Source organism: Sturnus vulgaris, chromosome 21 (genome assembly GCF_052056855.1).
Source record: "Sturnus vulgaris isolate bStuVul1 chromosome 21, bStuVul1.hap1, whole genome shotgun sequence".
In the NCBI taxonomy this organism is placed as follows: Eukaryota; Metazoa; Chordata; class Aves; order Passeriformes; family Sturnidae; genus Sturnus; species Sturnus vulgaris.
The window spans coordinates 3,132,631-3,146,632 of NC_142263.1; the positions used below are offsets into that span (position 1 = coordinate 3,132,631).

Here is a 14,002-nt window from a genome sequence, read left to right on the forward strand (position 1 = left end):
GGGGCGGAGCCTCCGCCCGGCGGAGCGGGGCGCGTCCCGGCGGCGGCGGCGGGAGCGGCGGGGCTGGTCCGGACCGAGCCGAGCCGAACCGAACCGAGCCCTGAAGAGCCAGGCCGAGCTGAGCCGAGCCGAGCCGGGCTGTCCCGCCGCCCGGCCGGCTGTTGACAAGCGGCGGCGGGAGACAGCGCGCTCGTCCCCATGTGGCGGACGCTGGCCCTCGCCTCCGCCTTCTTCCCGGGGCTCTTCATCCTCTGCATCCGGTTGCTGCGATGGGCCGCCCCGGGATGGAGCCTCAAGGACCGCATCCTCCTCAGCGGCAGGTACGGGCAGGAGCGGCGGGAGGTGACGCGCATCGCGGCGGGACCCGCCCGGACCGGGATGGGGACCGGTACCGGCACCGGGAGCGATCCGGGCGGGCCAAGAGCACCGAGCCCCGCCGGCCGTGAGCCTGGGCTCGGGAGTGCCGCGAAGCTCAGGGGGACGATCCTTGGCTGTCCCGAGCCGAGATCCCGTGAGGGGAGCAAGGAGCGGCGGCAGGAGCATCCCCCCGAGTTAGAGCATCCTCTCGAGTGCCACCATTTCATTCCAGCCCTGCCCGGCCGGACCCCCGCACCGTGGTACCGTTGTCGGGGCGGGGATGCTCCGGTGCCGCTCTGCTCTGCCCACGGGGAACCGGCAGCGTTCCCACCGATCCACGGAGGTGGAAGGGACGGGACACGGCAAGATTCCCCCGGGAGGCAGCGCCTGGCACAGCCACCCCGACACGTCCTGGCCGTGACGAGGCGCTGGGGTGTGCACGGAGTGCGTGTCCGTGCCATCAGCTCTCGCTGTGCCTCGGGATCCTTGTGGGGTCACATTTGGGGTGATCCCTTTCCTCTCTCTCCATTCCAGGCTGGTGTCAACGGTCCAAGCCACGATGGCGACGGTGTCAGGGATCACGGTTGTCCTCAGCTGCAAGAACGTGGTGCATGACAGGTAAGCCACAGCCCACCCTGTCCCACTGTCCCCGTGCCAAGGGTGTGCTCAGCCAGCTCGGGGCTGGAGGGTTTTCTGCCAAAGGCTTGCAAAGGGGAGAGGAAAACCAGTTTCGTGTTCCTCTTTCCCCCACTTGGGCTGGAAGGGTTGGGCAATGTGCTGGCTGTACACCCCCTGAACAGCAGCAGCTTGCTCAGCTTGGGGTGCTCTGCCAGCACAGTCTCCTCCAAAGGATGGGCTGTAGCATGGGCTGTATATGAGAGAAAAATATAGACATGAGCTCTGAAGGGGTAGGAAGTCTCCTTGCTGGAAACTGGAATTGCTACAGAGTCAAGCAGACCCGGAGAGAACTGATTTTAGAGGTGCATCAAGGCATGCCAAAAGGATTCTGAAAGAGTCCAGAAATGGTAAAGTCAGAATGGAGTTTGCTCTGAAGGAAAATCCTGCTGCCTTGTCCTCAGTGCTCTGAGATAAACTGCCCAAAAGTGACTCTCAGAAGGAGTGATAGCATAATCTGGGTCAGAAGACTTAAAAACAGAGCTATTATCCAGACTAGCAGAGAAGATTGCAGGAGGGAAGAATATAATTATGCCGAGCTGGAATTTGACTGTCACACAGGGGTTTTAGGGTGATTTTTAGGAAGGGCTGCCACCTTGGTCATAGCAGACCTGTCTTTAATACACAGATATGAATTATCTTGCTTTGCTCTAGGTAGTGATATCTATCCAGATTCCCCAGACCTGCTTAACCCAGGCAGTCTATGAGTTACCTTTTTGCTCTGAAATAAAACTTCTGCTGTATAGATAAGGCAGATGATGGATCCCAAAGCCACACAGACAGAAGGTGCTGCCAGCAGCCCTCCTTCCCCCGGAGCTGTCTGCTTGCCCGGGTGTACTCAAGGCCAAGGGCTCTGTGCAAACACTTTGTGGGCAGAGACCTAGATTTCCTTTGAATCTGGAGGAAATTGAGCCCAGTGCTCAGCAGGGAAGGCCTCGGAGAATGACAGCAAGACAGCGAGCCAGGAAGCATCACAAAGGTTGCAGTAAAATTTGCCAATTTATTTACAGAGGCAGACAATCGTTATATTGGTGCTGTAATTGCCCTCCAAAGCCCCGGGCAAGTTTTACAAACACAATCACTTGCCACCCGTGCTTCACACCGCTGACATCTTTCCATCTGGAGCAGGAACTCCTACAACAAATTTTTCCTTGGGATGGCAGGAAAGCAAAAAGAGATTTGAGCCCCAAGCTACATTTCTCCGAGCAACAGCATAGGGTGGTTTTGTCTTTTTTTTTTTTTAATCAGTGTGGTTTCACGCAGAACTTTTTAAGGAGGCCGGTGTCCCTGTAAAGCAGGGCTTGCTGCTGCCCAGATTGTGCAACCAGGATTCCAACATGCTTTGGGAACAGGCAGCTGCCTGCAATTATTTCCCAACTGACAAACGCCTCATGGGGGTTTATTGCCTATATTGGATATTTTGTGCTTCACTCTCCAAACTCCAGGCCAACCATCCCTGGTTAACTCTGAGCTCTCCATGTGCTTCCCAAACATTGCCTGGGTTAGGCAGCCAGCTGATCAGTGTGACAGGCAGGAGAGACCCAGGATTAGGGGTTTCCACCACCAAGCACCAGCTCTGGGGGTCGCAGGGCTTAGGGGAGGAGATCACCTGTGCAGAGCTGTCAGCTTGGTGCTGGATCCCAAAAAATGCTGCATCCCCGGCCCGTGCAGCAAACACCTGGCTGTGAGGCTAATCAAGATCCTTCATTAGTGCTGTGTTTGTGCTTGGCCAGGCTGAGCTCAGTGCCTGGCACAGCCCAGCAGCAGCAGGGTCAGCACAGAGGTCCACACTCCACACGTACCAGGCACCTTTTCTCTGGGTCAGCCTGTACCTGCTGAGGCAAACAGAGTTAAAATTCACCCCCTTCTCAAAATCCATTGAAATGCTGCTATTTCAGTCCTGAAGACTCTTCCACCTCCCAGAGCATCATGAGGTGCTCGGAGCTGTTGTGATGCCTCTGTGTGTGCTGCTCCTCCCCAGGCACTGGCTGGCTGTGGAGTACATCTGGGTCCTGGTTCCCTACATGACCTATGACATCTATGTCATGTACCTCTGCCACTGGCACAAGAGCCAGGAGAAGGGGATCCTGGAGAAGAAGCACTCACTGGCCAGCGTGTGGAGCTTCCTGCTGCAGGAGAGGCTGATGGTGACCCACCACCTCTTCATCCTCATCGTGCTCACCCCCATCACCCAGGTAAGGGCTGCTGCAGGAATCCAAGGCCCCCTGGACATGCTGGGTGTTGGTTCCTGGCCACCTCTCTGCAGGGCCCCATGCTCAGTGCTGCCTTTCTTTACAGCACTTCAGGGGAGAGCTGGGGGACTTCTTCGTGGGCTGCATCTTCACAGCAGAGCTGAGCACGCCTTTTGTATCCCTGGGCAAAATCCTCATGCAGGTAGGTGAGGAGGGATGGGGGCTCAGGGCTGGGAAGCCCACAGCAGTTCATCCCCTTTCCCTGCCCTGGCTCCATCAGCCCTTCTCCAGAGAGGGTCTCAGAGAGGGGCAGCCCCACAGCTGTAGCCCAGATTTTCCCTGCAGTGCTGCCTTCCTCCCAGTGTGCCACATCCCCTTCCCCCAGCAATCAGCACACCCAGCGGCATCCTGGAACTGGGGCTGTGCTAGCTGCTTGCACACTTGTTACACACTTCTTGCACACTCATTGCACACTTGTGCAACTGTGTCACCAGCTGCTCTCTCCTGCCTGTTCCTCCTCTGCACCGTGTTCATTCCCACCCCTGCCCTCCTCCATCCCTTCCCACCCCATCTCCAGCCCTCCTGGATGCTCATCTCCCAGCACCACCAGTGCCCCGGAGCGCTGGGGCGCTGCTCACCCCGCATCCACCTCCTTCCTCCCCCAGCTCAATATGCAGGACACGCTCCTGCACAAGGTGAACGGGATCCTCGTCCTGGTGACCTTCTTCCTGTGCCGCATCCTCCTCTTCCCCTTCATGTACGCGGCCTACGCCCGCCAGGTGGGGATCCCGCTTTACCTGGTGCCGTTCCGCATCCCCCTGCACTGCAACATCGCCAACGCCTCGCTCATCGCCCCCCAGCTCTACTGGTTCAGGCTCATCTGCCGCAAGGCCGCCCGGCTCTACGGCAGCTCTCCCGCCCACCGGAGCAGATAACGGAGCTGAGAACGGCCCGGGGCTGGCACAGGAGCAGCCCCGGCTCTTCCCCCGGGGAGCAGCGGTTCCGCCGGGCTGCTGGAGCTGGAAGCAGCCTCCGCTCTCCAGCGCCGAGCAGGCAGCACCAGCCTGGGCTAGGAGGGCTTTCCTCCCACGCCGATCCAGTGCCTCGTGTGCCGGCCTGGAAGCACGACATTCCTTCTGGGATCCAGCTCTGCCGAACCGAGGGTTACACGAGAGGGGTTTGTTCTTGTTCCAGCGCCCCCCCGGCGCTGACATCGGACACCGGCGTGCAAGGAGCCTGCGACCGGCGCGGGGATGGGGAGCTGTGCCCGACCTGCTGCAGCCCCAGCCAGGCCTGGAGCTGCAGCACAGCTCTGCAGAGCCGTTCCTGACCTTTACTGACTTCAGCTCTACACTACAGCCCTGTTCGGCCTCTGACCTCCCACGTGCACCTCACCTCCTGCTGCTGCTGGGCTCAAGCTCCACTTAACCCGAGGATGCTTTTCACTACAATTGTCTGACAGTCCTGGGGGGACTCCTGTGATCCCAGCAGGGCTGGAGGGCAGAAGCTAATGCCATGACAAGGCAATGGTTCTGCTCTCTCAGGGCAGGATGGGGACAGGAACCTGCCAAGTCCTTGTCTCTCCAACACACAGGGCACTGTGCAGATTCCTTCCCTGGCAGGGGGTGCAATTTTCCCTCCTCTAACCACAGCTGCTTTGATCTGGCCTGCATCCCCTCAGCAGGTATTCAAAACCATCTGGCACACCCTGTTCTGCTCTGTCCTCCAGCTGGCACCACCACGCCCTGGAAACACCTGTACAGTGGAACCCTCCAGCCCCATCCCACCCCCCATGAGGCTGCCAGGGACAGAACCGGGGCTGCACAGAAGGAACCAGCAACCCCAGAGCAGGATGCTGAGCAGGTCCTTCACCAGTTCGGCCCATTTTCACTTTTAGTCACAGCAAAATGGGTACAGGCTCCCCAGCTCACCCTGCACCACAGGATGTGTGCAATCAGACCACAGCTGAGTTCATTCCCTGCAGCCAGCACCAGCCACCTCCTCCTGCAGCCTCCTGTGCCTGCTCCAGGGCAGGGAACTGCACTGGCACAGCCCCCATGCCCAGAGACCACTCTGTGCCTTTCATTCTGTCTGAAACCAGCAGCCAAGCTCTGGGAAACCTGGATCTTTTGGGTGCTGGACCTCGTCCCAACCACAGCTGCTGTTCTAGGGTCTCTTCCGACCGGGTTGTTGTTGCAGAGACGCCGCAGTCACAGTAACCACCGAGACCAGCTGATGTTACAAACCGCCTGCAACTCCTTACAGATGTTGTATCTCACTGTTTTCATTGCGAAAAATGTGCCTTATGTAAGGACCAAAAAAAAACCCAGCCAATGAGGCACCTCAGTTTGCACTAACACTGCCCTATTTACTATCAGGAGACCAATAAAGATTTCCTCTCTGAGTCACACCACTGGCTGGCTCCTCCACGTGCCGTTCATTGCTGGGTGGGGGTGTTACATGTGGGGTTACTGCTGCGCCCCCACCTCCGGGCAGGAGCAGCAGACACGGATTTCCAAAGTGCCTGCCATGTCCTGAACTCACCCAACTCGCTTCCCAGCCTTCAACTTGCTTGCCAGCCTCCGGCAGCACATGGCAAAACCAGCAATTCTCCTGGGACTAGGAGAGGGCTGGTGGCAAAACAGCCAGAGGGAAGCGATTTCCTCGATGCTGGAGGCTGCTGTGTAAACTCAAGAGAGCCAGCAGGCAAGGCTGCAGCCACAGAACTGGAAACTTGGCTCAGGAACAGCTGTGCCCAGTTATTCCATTGGAAAACCAAAGGGGCTCCTCCTACCCATCTTTATATGGTTACTTCCACTGATAAAACAGCAGGGAGGGAATAAATTCTAAACAAAAATAAGGGTTTATTACAGATCTTACAACATCCAGCTCAGTGCTTTGAGTGTGCTCCCAGCTTGCTGAGTTTCTGCAGGAGGGTGCTGCGCAGCTCCTCGTGCCCCACGTTGTCCGTGATGGATTCCAGGAAGTGTCCCTCGTTGGCTCTGTGCAGAGCAGCACACGGGGACGTGTCAGCCCTGCTGGACACCTCATACTGTGACAGCACCTCCAGGGCCACCACCAGCAGTGGCTCCCCACAGTCCCCAGCTGGCAGCATGGCAGCCACGTGCAGCAGGTGGCAGAACACCTGGATGCAGGTGAAGGACACCTCCTGCGCGCAGGGCTCGGAGGCGGCTCCCGCCGTGGCTTTGATGGAGGCCAGCAGGTCGGTCAGGCTGGCACAGTACAGCTGCACCACGTGCAGCCAGGCCTCGGGGGGCAGCCAGGTGGAGCAGCTGGAGCTGCAGAGGAGCTGGAAGCCCCTGAGGAAGAGCACGGAGAGCTGGAGGTGGCAGGCAAAGGGGCGGAGGTTGAGCAGGGGCATGTGCTGCACGTACTCCAGCGTGTAGGGCACATGCAGCACCTGCCTCTGCAGCAGCTGCTCCACCACGGGTGCCAACCTCTTCCACTCACCACGGCTGCACCAAGGCAGCACCTGGACGAGGGCCACCAGGAAACCTTTGCTGAAGAGATTCACCTCCTCGGGGTTGTCCACGTTGATGGTGAGCAGTGCCAGCATGGTGTCCCTGAGCTCTGGGGACACGCAGCAGCACTCCATCCACGCCAGCAGCCCGCTGCCCGGCCCGTAGGCTGGCCAGGACTGCGATGTCCACTCGTCCTCAGGGAGCCTGCAGATCTCAAACAGCGTCGCTGGGACCTCGTTCTTGAAGTAGTCCCCATAAAGCTTCTTCAGACGGAGCCCCACAGTCCAGTCCAGTGATGCCACCTTCCTGTGGAGCCAGGCCAGCGACTGCACCCACAGCTCCGAGGAGGGGACGGTCTCCGGCCCCACCAGCTCACACAGCTGGCACAGGATGCTCAGAATCAGGTCTTTGGTCTCCAGGGAAGGGAAGAGCTGCTCCCTCGGCTGATGCCAGTACTTGGTGTAACCATCCAGAAGTTTGCAGAGGCTGAGGACAAGTGGGAACGGGTGGCAGGATTTGATCCAGTGATCTTCTGAACACGATGGTATTCCCAAAACCTTACTGAGGATCTGCAGGCTCAGCTCAATCTGAGGAGAGTCTGACTTCAGATAGGGAAGGACAAAGGCTTTGGTGACTTCTGCAGGTGACACAAGTGGGGTGGCTGAGCCTGGCTGCATGAGAAAGGACAGGAACTGGAGGAATTGCTCCTCTTCCCTCGTTGTGGAAAGCTTCTCCCACACTGCCTCCTGCAGACACCTCACCACCAGGCTGTGTGGCCTGCGTGGATCCTCGTGGCTCTCCAGGAAGCTCAGTGATGGGAAGGAGCAGAGGATTTGGGCAAGGAACTGGTGTGCTCCGAGGTTGACCACAGCAAGATGACAAACCTGCTTCACTGTGGCCTCAGGGGACAGCAGCGTCAGCCTGGCCATGGAAGCCACAGCCCTGGTCAGGCCTTCATCAGAAACACTCTTTGTAATCTGGTTCAAAGTCACATTCAGGTCCTCCTGGAAACCCTCCCTGACAACCTGAACATTCTGGGACAGACCTGGGCCACCCCAGGATGCCAGGACACCTGAGATCACTTTGTTTTTGTCACTTAATGAAAGCTCAGTGTAACACTCCACGATGGCTTTGATCACTTGCATCTGCAGCTCTTGGGCCTCCTTGTCATGGTGGGACGTGGCCAAGTTCACCAGTGTCTCTAGCAGTTTCAAAACTAGCTCAGGGTTCTGGAACAGAACTTTGTTTTTCACCAGGCACTCGACCCAGGCCTTTGAAAAAGCCCAAGTCTTTTCAGATGCAAAAACAGAGCACGTGTCCCCATGGCGGTCCAGCCTTTGTGCAATGATTTCCATGGCAACTGAAGACACAAGGCTGGTGTCCAAATCCTTCAGGACGGCACTGGTGTCCCTGAGAAAGTCCTTGGTGAGCTGGGTCAGCTCTAACACCACCTGTGTCTGGTCGTCTCCCAGGTCTCCAGTCTCCAGGAGGAAATCCAGGTTCTTCCCAAGGGTGGCCAGAGTGTCCAGGAGCCGATAGCTCTCGAAGCAGAGATCCTCAGATCCCCTCAGAGTGTCCTGCAGCTCCTCTCCCCAGGCCTGCAACAAAGTGCAGAGCAACTCCAAGCCACCAAAGAGCTCCTCACGAGAGGGTTTGATCAGGGGCAGGAGGCTCATGCTTCTCTCTGCCTCCCTCACCTTCTCTCCCAGCCCACAGGAGTGGTACTGGCTGTCAGTGTCACTGCTCCAGAGGCTGACCATGGCACTGAGCTTGGCCAGGTGCTCTGTGATGGGCAAGGGGCTGTCCCTGTCCCCTGGCCCCAGCCCAGAGGACAGGCACAGCAGCTCAGCCAGGTTGGCCAGGGCGTAACACCTCGGGCGGGGCTGGGCGATGCTGCCTCGGATCTGCTTTAACCCCTCCAGCAGCACCATCGGCAGCCCTGGGGGGTTCCCAGGGTCACCCTTGAACCTCTTTGGGGGCTGCAGACCATCCTCCAGGGACGGCTCAGCGCCGTGCTGATGGATGAGAGCGCTGAACGCAGACACCGTCGCATCTTCTTGTCCCTCCCTGTGTTTCATCACCTCCCACCACACGTCCAAGAAGAACCTGATGTCCGACGGGGATGTCTCGCTGGAGATGTACTCCACCAGGTCTTCCAGCTGTTCTCGGCACACAGCTGGAGGCAGCGCCAGCAGCAGCTGCACGAAGAGCCGGGGCACTTCCAGCGCCTTGACCAGCTCGAACAGAGCGGTGTGGTTCACATCGGGGATCATCGCGCCCACGGAGAAGAACCCGTCATCCTTCCAGCCCCACTCCAGCGAGGCGGCGGGAGGAGCCGGCAGCAGGATTTTCGCCCAGACGATGGCCACGGCCTCCTTCTTCCAGAGGCCGAGCGCCGAGGGGCAGCGCTCGCCGATCTCGCGCAGCGCGTCGGTGATGGGCACCCCCGCGCGGGGCCAGTCCGCTTTGCGCAGCTCCCGCAGCGGCCGCGGCTGCAGCAGCCGGGCGGCCAGCAGGAAGCCGCCGTGCAGGATCGCCGTCTCCTCGCCCACGGCCCACGGACCCCCGGGGCAGCCCGGCGCCATCGCGGGCCCGCGCTCCGCCGGCTCCATGGCGGCGCCGCGCGATGACGTCATGCCGCCGGCGCGATGACGTCACACCCTCGCCCGCAGCGCCCCCTAGCGGCGCGGAGCTGAGCTTAATTAATCAATTCATTACCCGGCTCCAATATCAACATGTTTAATTCGACGAATAGGATTCAAAACCGTCATTAAAGCGGAATTGAAAAGCTCGGACAAAATCGCAGAAAAATTTCCTGTTTCAGCTCAAAAGCGCCAACACTGCCTGCTCTCCTCCGTGAAACTCAGTTTCATGATGAAAACCTGATTTAAGGTATTTTATTTAAGGTTTTCATCAAGAAAATGACAAGTCAGGAAGCATACCTGACACAAACGATGGCAGGAATGACTCCCTGTATTCCCAGCTTTTATTCCACCAGCAGAGTGACTTCATTCCAACGGAATAAACCCTGAAGTGATATTTCCAAAGGCAGCGTCTCACCAAAAGCTAATTGCAAAACTTATTTCAAAGCTTACTTCAAGCTGGCCCCTTGCACTTCAGCAGACAGTGCAGCCACAAACCCCAAAGCACAGCCTCAGCTCCCTCCTGGAATGTGGAAATCTCCTCGAGAAGGGGTGGAAACCACTCCATCACCACCAGGATCCCAGTGAGAAACACACCACGGGCTTCCCAAGTGAACATTTCATCTTGAGAGTTGGGGAAACACCTTAGAATGAAAACAAGGACTGGAGTATTCACATGGTTTGGCAAGAACATTTCTTTGTTCCCAATAAAAGGATGCACTCCATCCCCACACCCCACTGGAGAGGGGGAGCAGCCACCTCAAAATCTCCTCTCTAGCCTGCAAATAAAATACAGCTAAAGCAATTTGATCAGAAAATTAATTAATCAGAAAATAAAGTATCTATTCACCTTTCTTTCAAGTATAACAACAACACAGAAATGTGAGGTTTTCCTGACTAATGATCCTTGTTTTTGAAGCCGAGGGCTCAGCTGCTCCTTTGCTGTACAGCCCCATTTTTTGGAAGGAGGAGATGTGATTTGCTGGAAGGGAGAGAGCAGCAGGCCAGAGACATCAGCTTAATCAAACCAAAAGAACCAGCACGGGACATCCCAGCACCCTCTGATTGGGAAGGCAGCACTTTAACCAGGATGGGCATTTTCTTGGGAGAACTCCAAGGCACAGAGGAGCAGCCCAGTCCATTCCTCCAGCTAAGCTGAAACCTTCTTCATGTTGTGCTCAGCAAACCACTTGTCACTGTTGTCTGCAGCCATGGCCTGCACAAAGACAAGTGTGCATATGGTCAGAACAGGAGGAAAGCTCTCTGGAAGGATAAATTATTTTTTAGCCACTAGGAAGGAGAATTGACACTGAAAACCAATCTTCTCTGCCACAGCAAATAATGTGACCATACCCAAGAGCCAGGCTGGAAAACTCCACTCAGGGCACTAAGTGAGCTTTAAAAACAGATTTCTTTTCCTTACCAAGCCTAGGTAATTTGCTTCTAGGAAAAACTAAACATGGAATGAAAACTGGATTTTACAGGTATCTCTAATCAGGAAGAAAATGAATTTGCAGTCACTTACATCATCCAACAGCTTGTCACCATTAGGGTCCACCTTGGACAACTCTCTGAACGCTTCATCTCCCACAAAACAGATTTCATGGCCATCCTAAAAGGAAGCAGCTCAGTTATAACCAGTGGCAAGGAGAAATTGAAACCAAATTTAATCATTGTTTCCAGTTTTACTCACAGGATCAGCCAGAATCACCACTTGCACCGTGGCTTTGCCAGGCGTGTCCAAGCTCACCAGAGGCGTCAAAATTTTCTGATTCTCCTTTTTCATCAGGGCTTCAATGTTTGGCAGCTGAAAAAAGAAAACAAACGATCTGCTCAGGGTTATGTTGTTAACACTAAAAATTGCCTTCCCCAGCTGTGGGGTAAGGGAAGGGGTGAGGGAAGTGGGGCTGTTACCTCTTCCTTGGCACAGGAGAAGGCGATGCGTCCAAATGCTGTCCCGTGATCCACTGCCCCTCCAACAGCCTTCAGCTCCAGCTTGCACTGGAACAGGGAAAAACCCAGCCTGGCTTGCAGGGACACTGTTCTCCAGGCTGCAGCTTTTTCTCCAGGATGTGGGTGATTATTCCAAAATCCCCCATCCATGCTTTTCCCAACAAGCCAGAATCACCAGAGCAAACCAAAGCTTTGATTTTTCTAAAAAACACAGCTGAGTGTATGCAGCTTCAATTAAAACGCTCATAATTAAGGGCACAGTTGATTTAATTAAGAACTTTGTTTCCTTTTAAGATTCTGTTCTCAGGAAACCAGAAGTTTTTGTGGTGGTTTTTCCAAGGACTGACCTGGTTATCAGCATAGCCCAGCAAAGCCCTTTGTTTCTCTTCATCCTTCTCGTATATTTTCATCCCAAGCAAACCAGACCAGTAGCTCACAGACTTCTGCAGGTCTGAGACACCCAGGGTGACCTTCCACACGGGATCTTGAGGATTACAATAATTTCAAATTAGCTGCAATTATAGGCTTAAACACACAGCTTTGCATTCTGGAGAAGTAACAGAGAAATGACAAAAAAGTGTTCTGTTTTATAAAATGCATATAAAATAAACACACACTGATATCCCAGTGGTAAATTTCTGCTGAACACCAGTAAGGGTAAATATTTCACCTTGCTTGAGCTGTTCTTTGTCTTCCAGGTAGAACTTGTATCCTCCTGGGGCTTCAGTTTCAAAGACACCAGAGGTGACTTCTTTGAGGGGCCACCCCATCTTCTTGGCATTGCTCACAGCCTGGCTGGACACCAGAGTGATACCCTAGAGAGGACACAACAAAATCCATGGGGTGGATGCAGAGACATCACCTGTTTTCACACAGGAAACACGAGATCTCCATCTGCTGCCAGCCACTAAATCACAAAAAAATTATTAATAATAAATATAAGAGTGTTTTCCTGCAGCAAGTCCTTCCTAGCTCAGGATTCCACATTGGATCTGGCAGCAAACACCAGCTGTCCTACACACAGAGCAGAGGCAGAGCTCAAAAAATGCTTCCTGGACCTTAAGTGAGCACAAAGCTGCTCTGGTTTCTGCTCTTCCAACTCAGAGCAACACTGAAGTGTTTAAGGGACCAAACAGCATTAAAAAAGCAGCTGGTACAACCCATGTGACAAACCAGCTTTTAATTATTAAAGTAAATCAGCTTATCCTGAGGAGGTTTGGCTGCTTGGAGTGGAACTCACCAGGAAGTCGTTGCCCAGGCGATATTCTCCAATGCCATAGTTGTAAGTCAGCTCTGCCACAAAGTGATTGTCCTCTGGTCCATAGCCCACCATGGTCTTGCTCCATTTTCCATCATATGGGCTGGAATATCCATATTATCCATATTTTAGTGTCATTAGTATGAAAAGTAACCAGCAAGAACTGGCAAGTATTTGTGTTTCAAGGACGGATTGCATTTCTAGAGTGAAATCAAGGCAGATTTGACCCTGGGCTGTCATTCATGGCCATATGATAAAAGTAATTCTATCTCATGAACAGCTCGTGCTTTAAGAGCACAGGCTGCTCATTAGCTGCAATTATACAACCACTTCCTTATTGCTAAGTAGGAAAGGGCACCAAACCGTAAGATTGCTTCAATTTCACAAAGAAATTTATTTCTACTTCTTTCTTTTATTCCTTTTTCTTTACAAAAGCCTTTAGGGGTACCAGGAGGGATTTTTAACTCAAGAACCTTGATTGTGCCATGCCTATATAAATAATCAGTGGGACTGAACGTAAGTCCTGGTTCGAAATAATTCAATAGTTAAATACCAATTGCTAGGTGGGATATTTATGTTCACTATAAGCAGCACACCTACACAGAATGGGGGGCTGTAGGTTCCAAGGGAAGCAATTTAATAAAATACAAGCCAGCCCTTGCATTACTGCGAGCTAGCAGCTGGCACTGGGGGCTCGGGGCAGGCAGGGCACTCACCCATTGCAGGTGGCCTTGCAGCCCTCCTCGAACTCCTCGTGCCGCAGCACCTGGAGAACCACACGACGCTTTGGGCTGGGGGGTGACCTCAAAAATCACCTCGTTCCAACCCAGAACCCCTTCCCTTGGCCTGGTGAAACGGGCAGGGACAGGGCCAGCGCGGGCACGATGTGGCTCCCATCCCCATCCCAATCCCCATTCCCATTCCATTCCTCCCCCATCCCATCCTTATCCCCACTCTATCCTCATCCCCATCCCAACCCCAATCCCCATTCGCATTTCATTTCTATTTCCATCCCCATCCCCACTCCCATCCCATTTCCATCCCCATCTCCACCCCAATCCCCATTCCCATTCCATTTCCATCCCCATGCTCATCCCATTTCCATCTCCAGCCCAATCCCAATCACCATTCCCATTCCATTTCCATCTCCAGCTCAATTCCTATCCCCACCCCAATTCCTATCCCCATCCCCATTCCCCATGGCCGTGGCCGCGCTCCGGGGTCACGGCGGGCGCAGCACGGCCCGTTCTCGGCAGCCCCCGCTCCCCCCCGTCCCCGCTCACCCTCATGCCCAGCAGCTCCCGGTAGAACCGCGCCGTGCGGGCCCTGTCCCCCACTTTGAACACGAAGTGCAGCGCCCTGCGGGCGGCCATGGCGGCGGCGGCCGTGACGTCACGCGGCGGCGCTGGTACGCGGTGACGTCGCGGGCGGTGACGTCAGGGG

The 14,002-nt window shown here is 55.1% G+C and overlaps 3 protein-coding genes across 4 annotated transcripts; 1 reads left to right on the forward strand and 2 right to left on the reverse strand.

Annotated features, from left to right (window-relative positions):
- The first annotated feature begins 77 nt into the window (after nt 1–77).
- On the forward strand, nt 78–9,324 carry TLCD3A (TLC domain containing 3A). 2 transcript variants are annotated; one of them, XM_014876501.2, is made up of 5 exons: nt 104–320; nt 892–975; nt 3,014–3,227; nt 3,331–3,426; nt 3,890–4,286. In XM_014876501.2, exons 1-5 carry the CDS (start codon nt 199–201, stop codon nt 4,157–4,159), a joined length of 786 nt encoding a protein of 261 aa, XP_014731987.1. In that variant the 5' UTR covers nt 104–198; the 3' UTR covers nt 4,160–4,286. The 2 variants fall into 2 exon arrangements, with proteins under 2 accessions (XP_088033167.1, XP_014731987.1); XM_088177041.1 differs by having other exon boundaries at nt 78–320; nt 3,014–3,426; nt 3,890–9,324.
- Nucleotides 6,069–9,333, reverse strand: GEMIN4 (gem nuclear organelle associated protein 4). The gene has a single exon (XM_014876413.2). It carries the CDS (start codon nt 9,316–9,318, stop codon nt 6,115–6,117), a length of 3,204 nt encoding a protein of 1,067 aa, XP_014731899.2. The 5' UTR covers nt 9,319–9,333; the 3' UTR covers nt 6,069–6,114.
- A 96-nt stretch (nt 9,334–9,429) lies between these two features.
- GLOD4 (glyoxalase domain containing 4) lies at nt 9,430–13,976 on the reverse strand. Its single transcript, XM_014876552.2, has 9 exons — nt 13,843–13,976; nt 13,276–13,325; nt 12,542–12,662; nt 11,972–12,116; nt 11,649–11,785; nt 11,263–11,349; nt 11,042–11,155; nt 10,874–10,960; nt 9,430–10,564 (listed from the first exon to the last, which is right to left on the reverse strand). The coding sequence occupies exons 1-9, from the start codon at nt 13,930–13,932 to the stop codon at nt 10,499–10,501; spliced, it is 897 nt and encodes a 298-aa protein (XP_014732038.2). The 5' UTR covers nt 13,933–13,976; the 3' UTR covers nt 9,430–10,498.
- Nucleotides 13,977–14,002: the final 26 nt, after the last annotated feature.

Excerpts from the sequence above, each read along its gene's own strand:
- TLCD3A (XM_088177041.1), top strand. The coding sequence starts at position 199 with ATGTGGCGGACGCTGGCCCTCGCCTCCGCCTTCTTCCCGGGGCTCTTC. Across the intron at positions 321-891 it reads CGCATCCTCCTCAGCGGCAG|GCTGGTGTCAACGGTCCAAG; the intron begins GTACGGGCAGGA and ends TCTCCATTCCAG. Across the intron at positions 976-3,013 it reads AAGAACGTGGTGCATGACAG|GCACTGGCTGGCTGTGGAGT; the intron begins GTAAGCCACAGC and ends GCTCCTCCCCAG.
- GEMIN4 (XM_014876413.2), bottom strand. The coding sequence starts at position 9,318 with ATGGAGCCGGCGGAGCGCGGGCCCGCGATGGCGCCGGGCTGCCCCGGG.
- GLOD4 (XM_014876552.2), bottom strand. The coding sequence starts at position 13,932 with ATGGCCGCCCGCAGGGCGCTGCACTTCGTGTTCAAAGTGGGGGACAGG. Across the intron at positions 12,117-12,541 it reads GCCTGGGCAACGACTTCCTG|GGTATCACTCTGGTGTCCAG; the intron begins GTGAGTTCCACT and ends TGTCCTCTCTAG. Across the intron at positions 11,156-11,262 it reads TCTCCTGTGCCAAGGAAGAG|CTGCCAAACATTGAAGCCCT; the intron begins GTAACAGCCCCA and ends TTCTTTTTTCAG.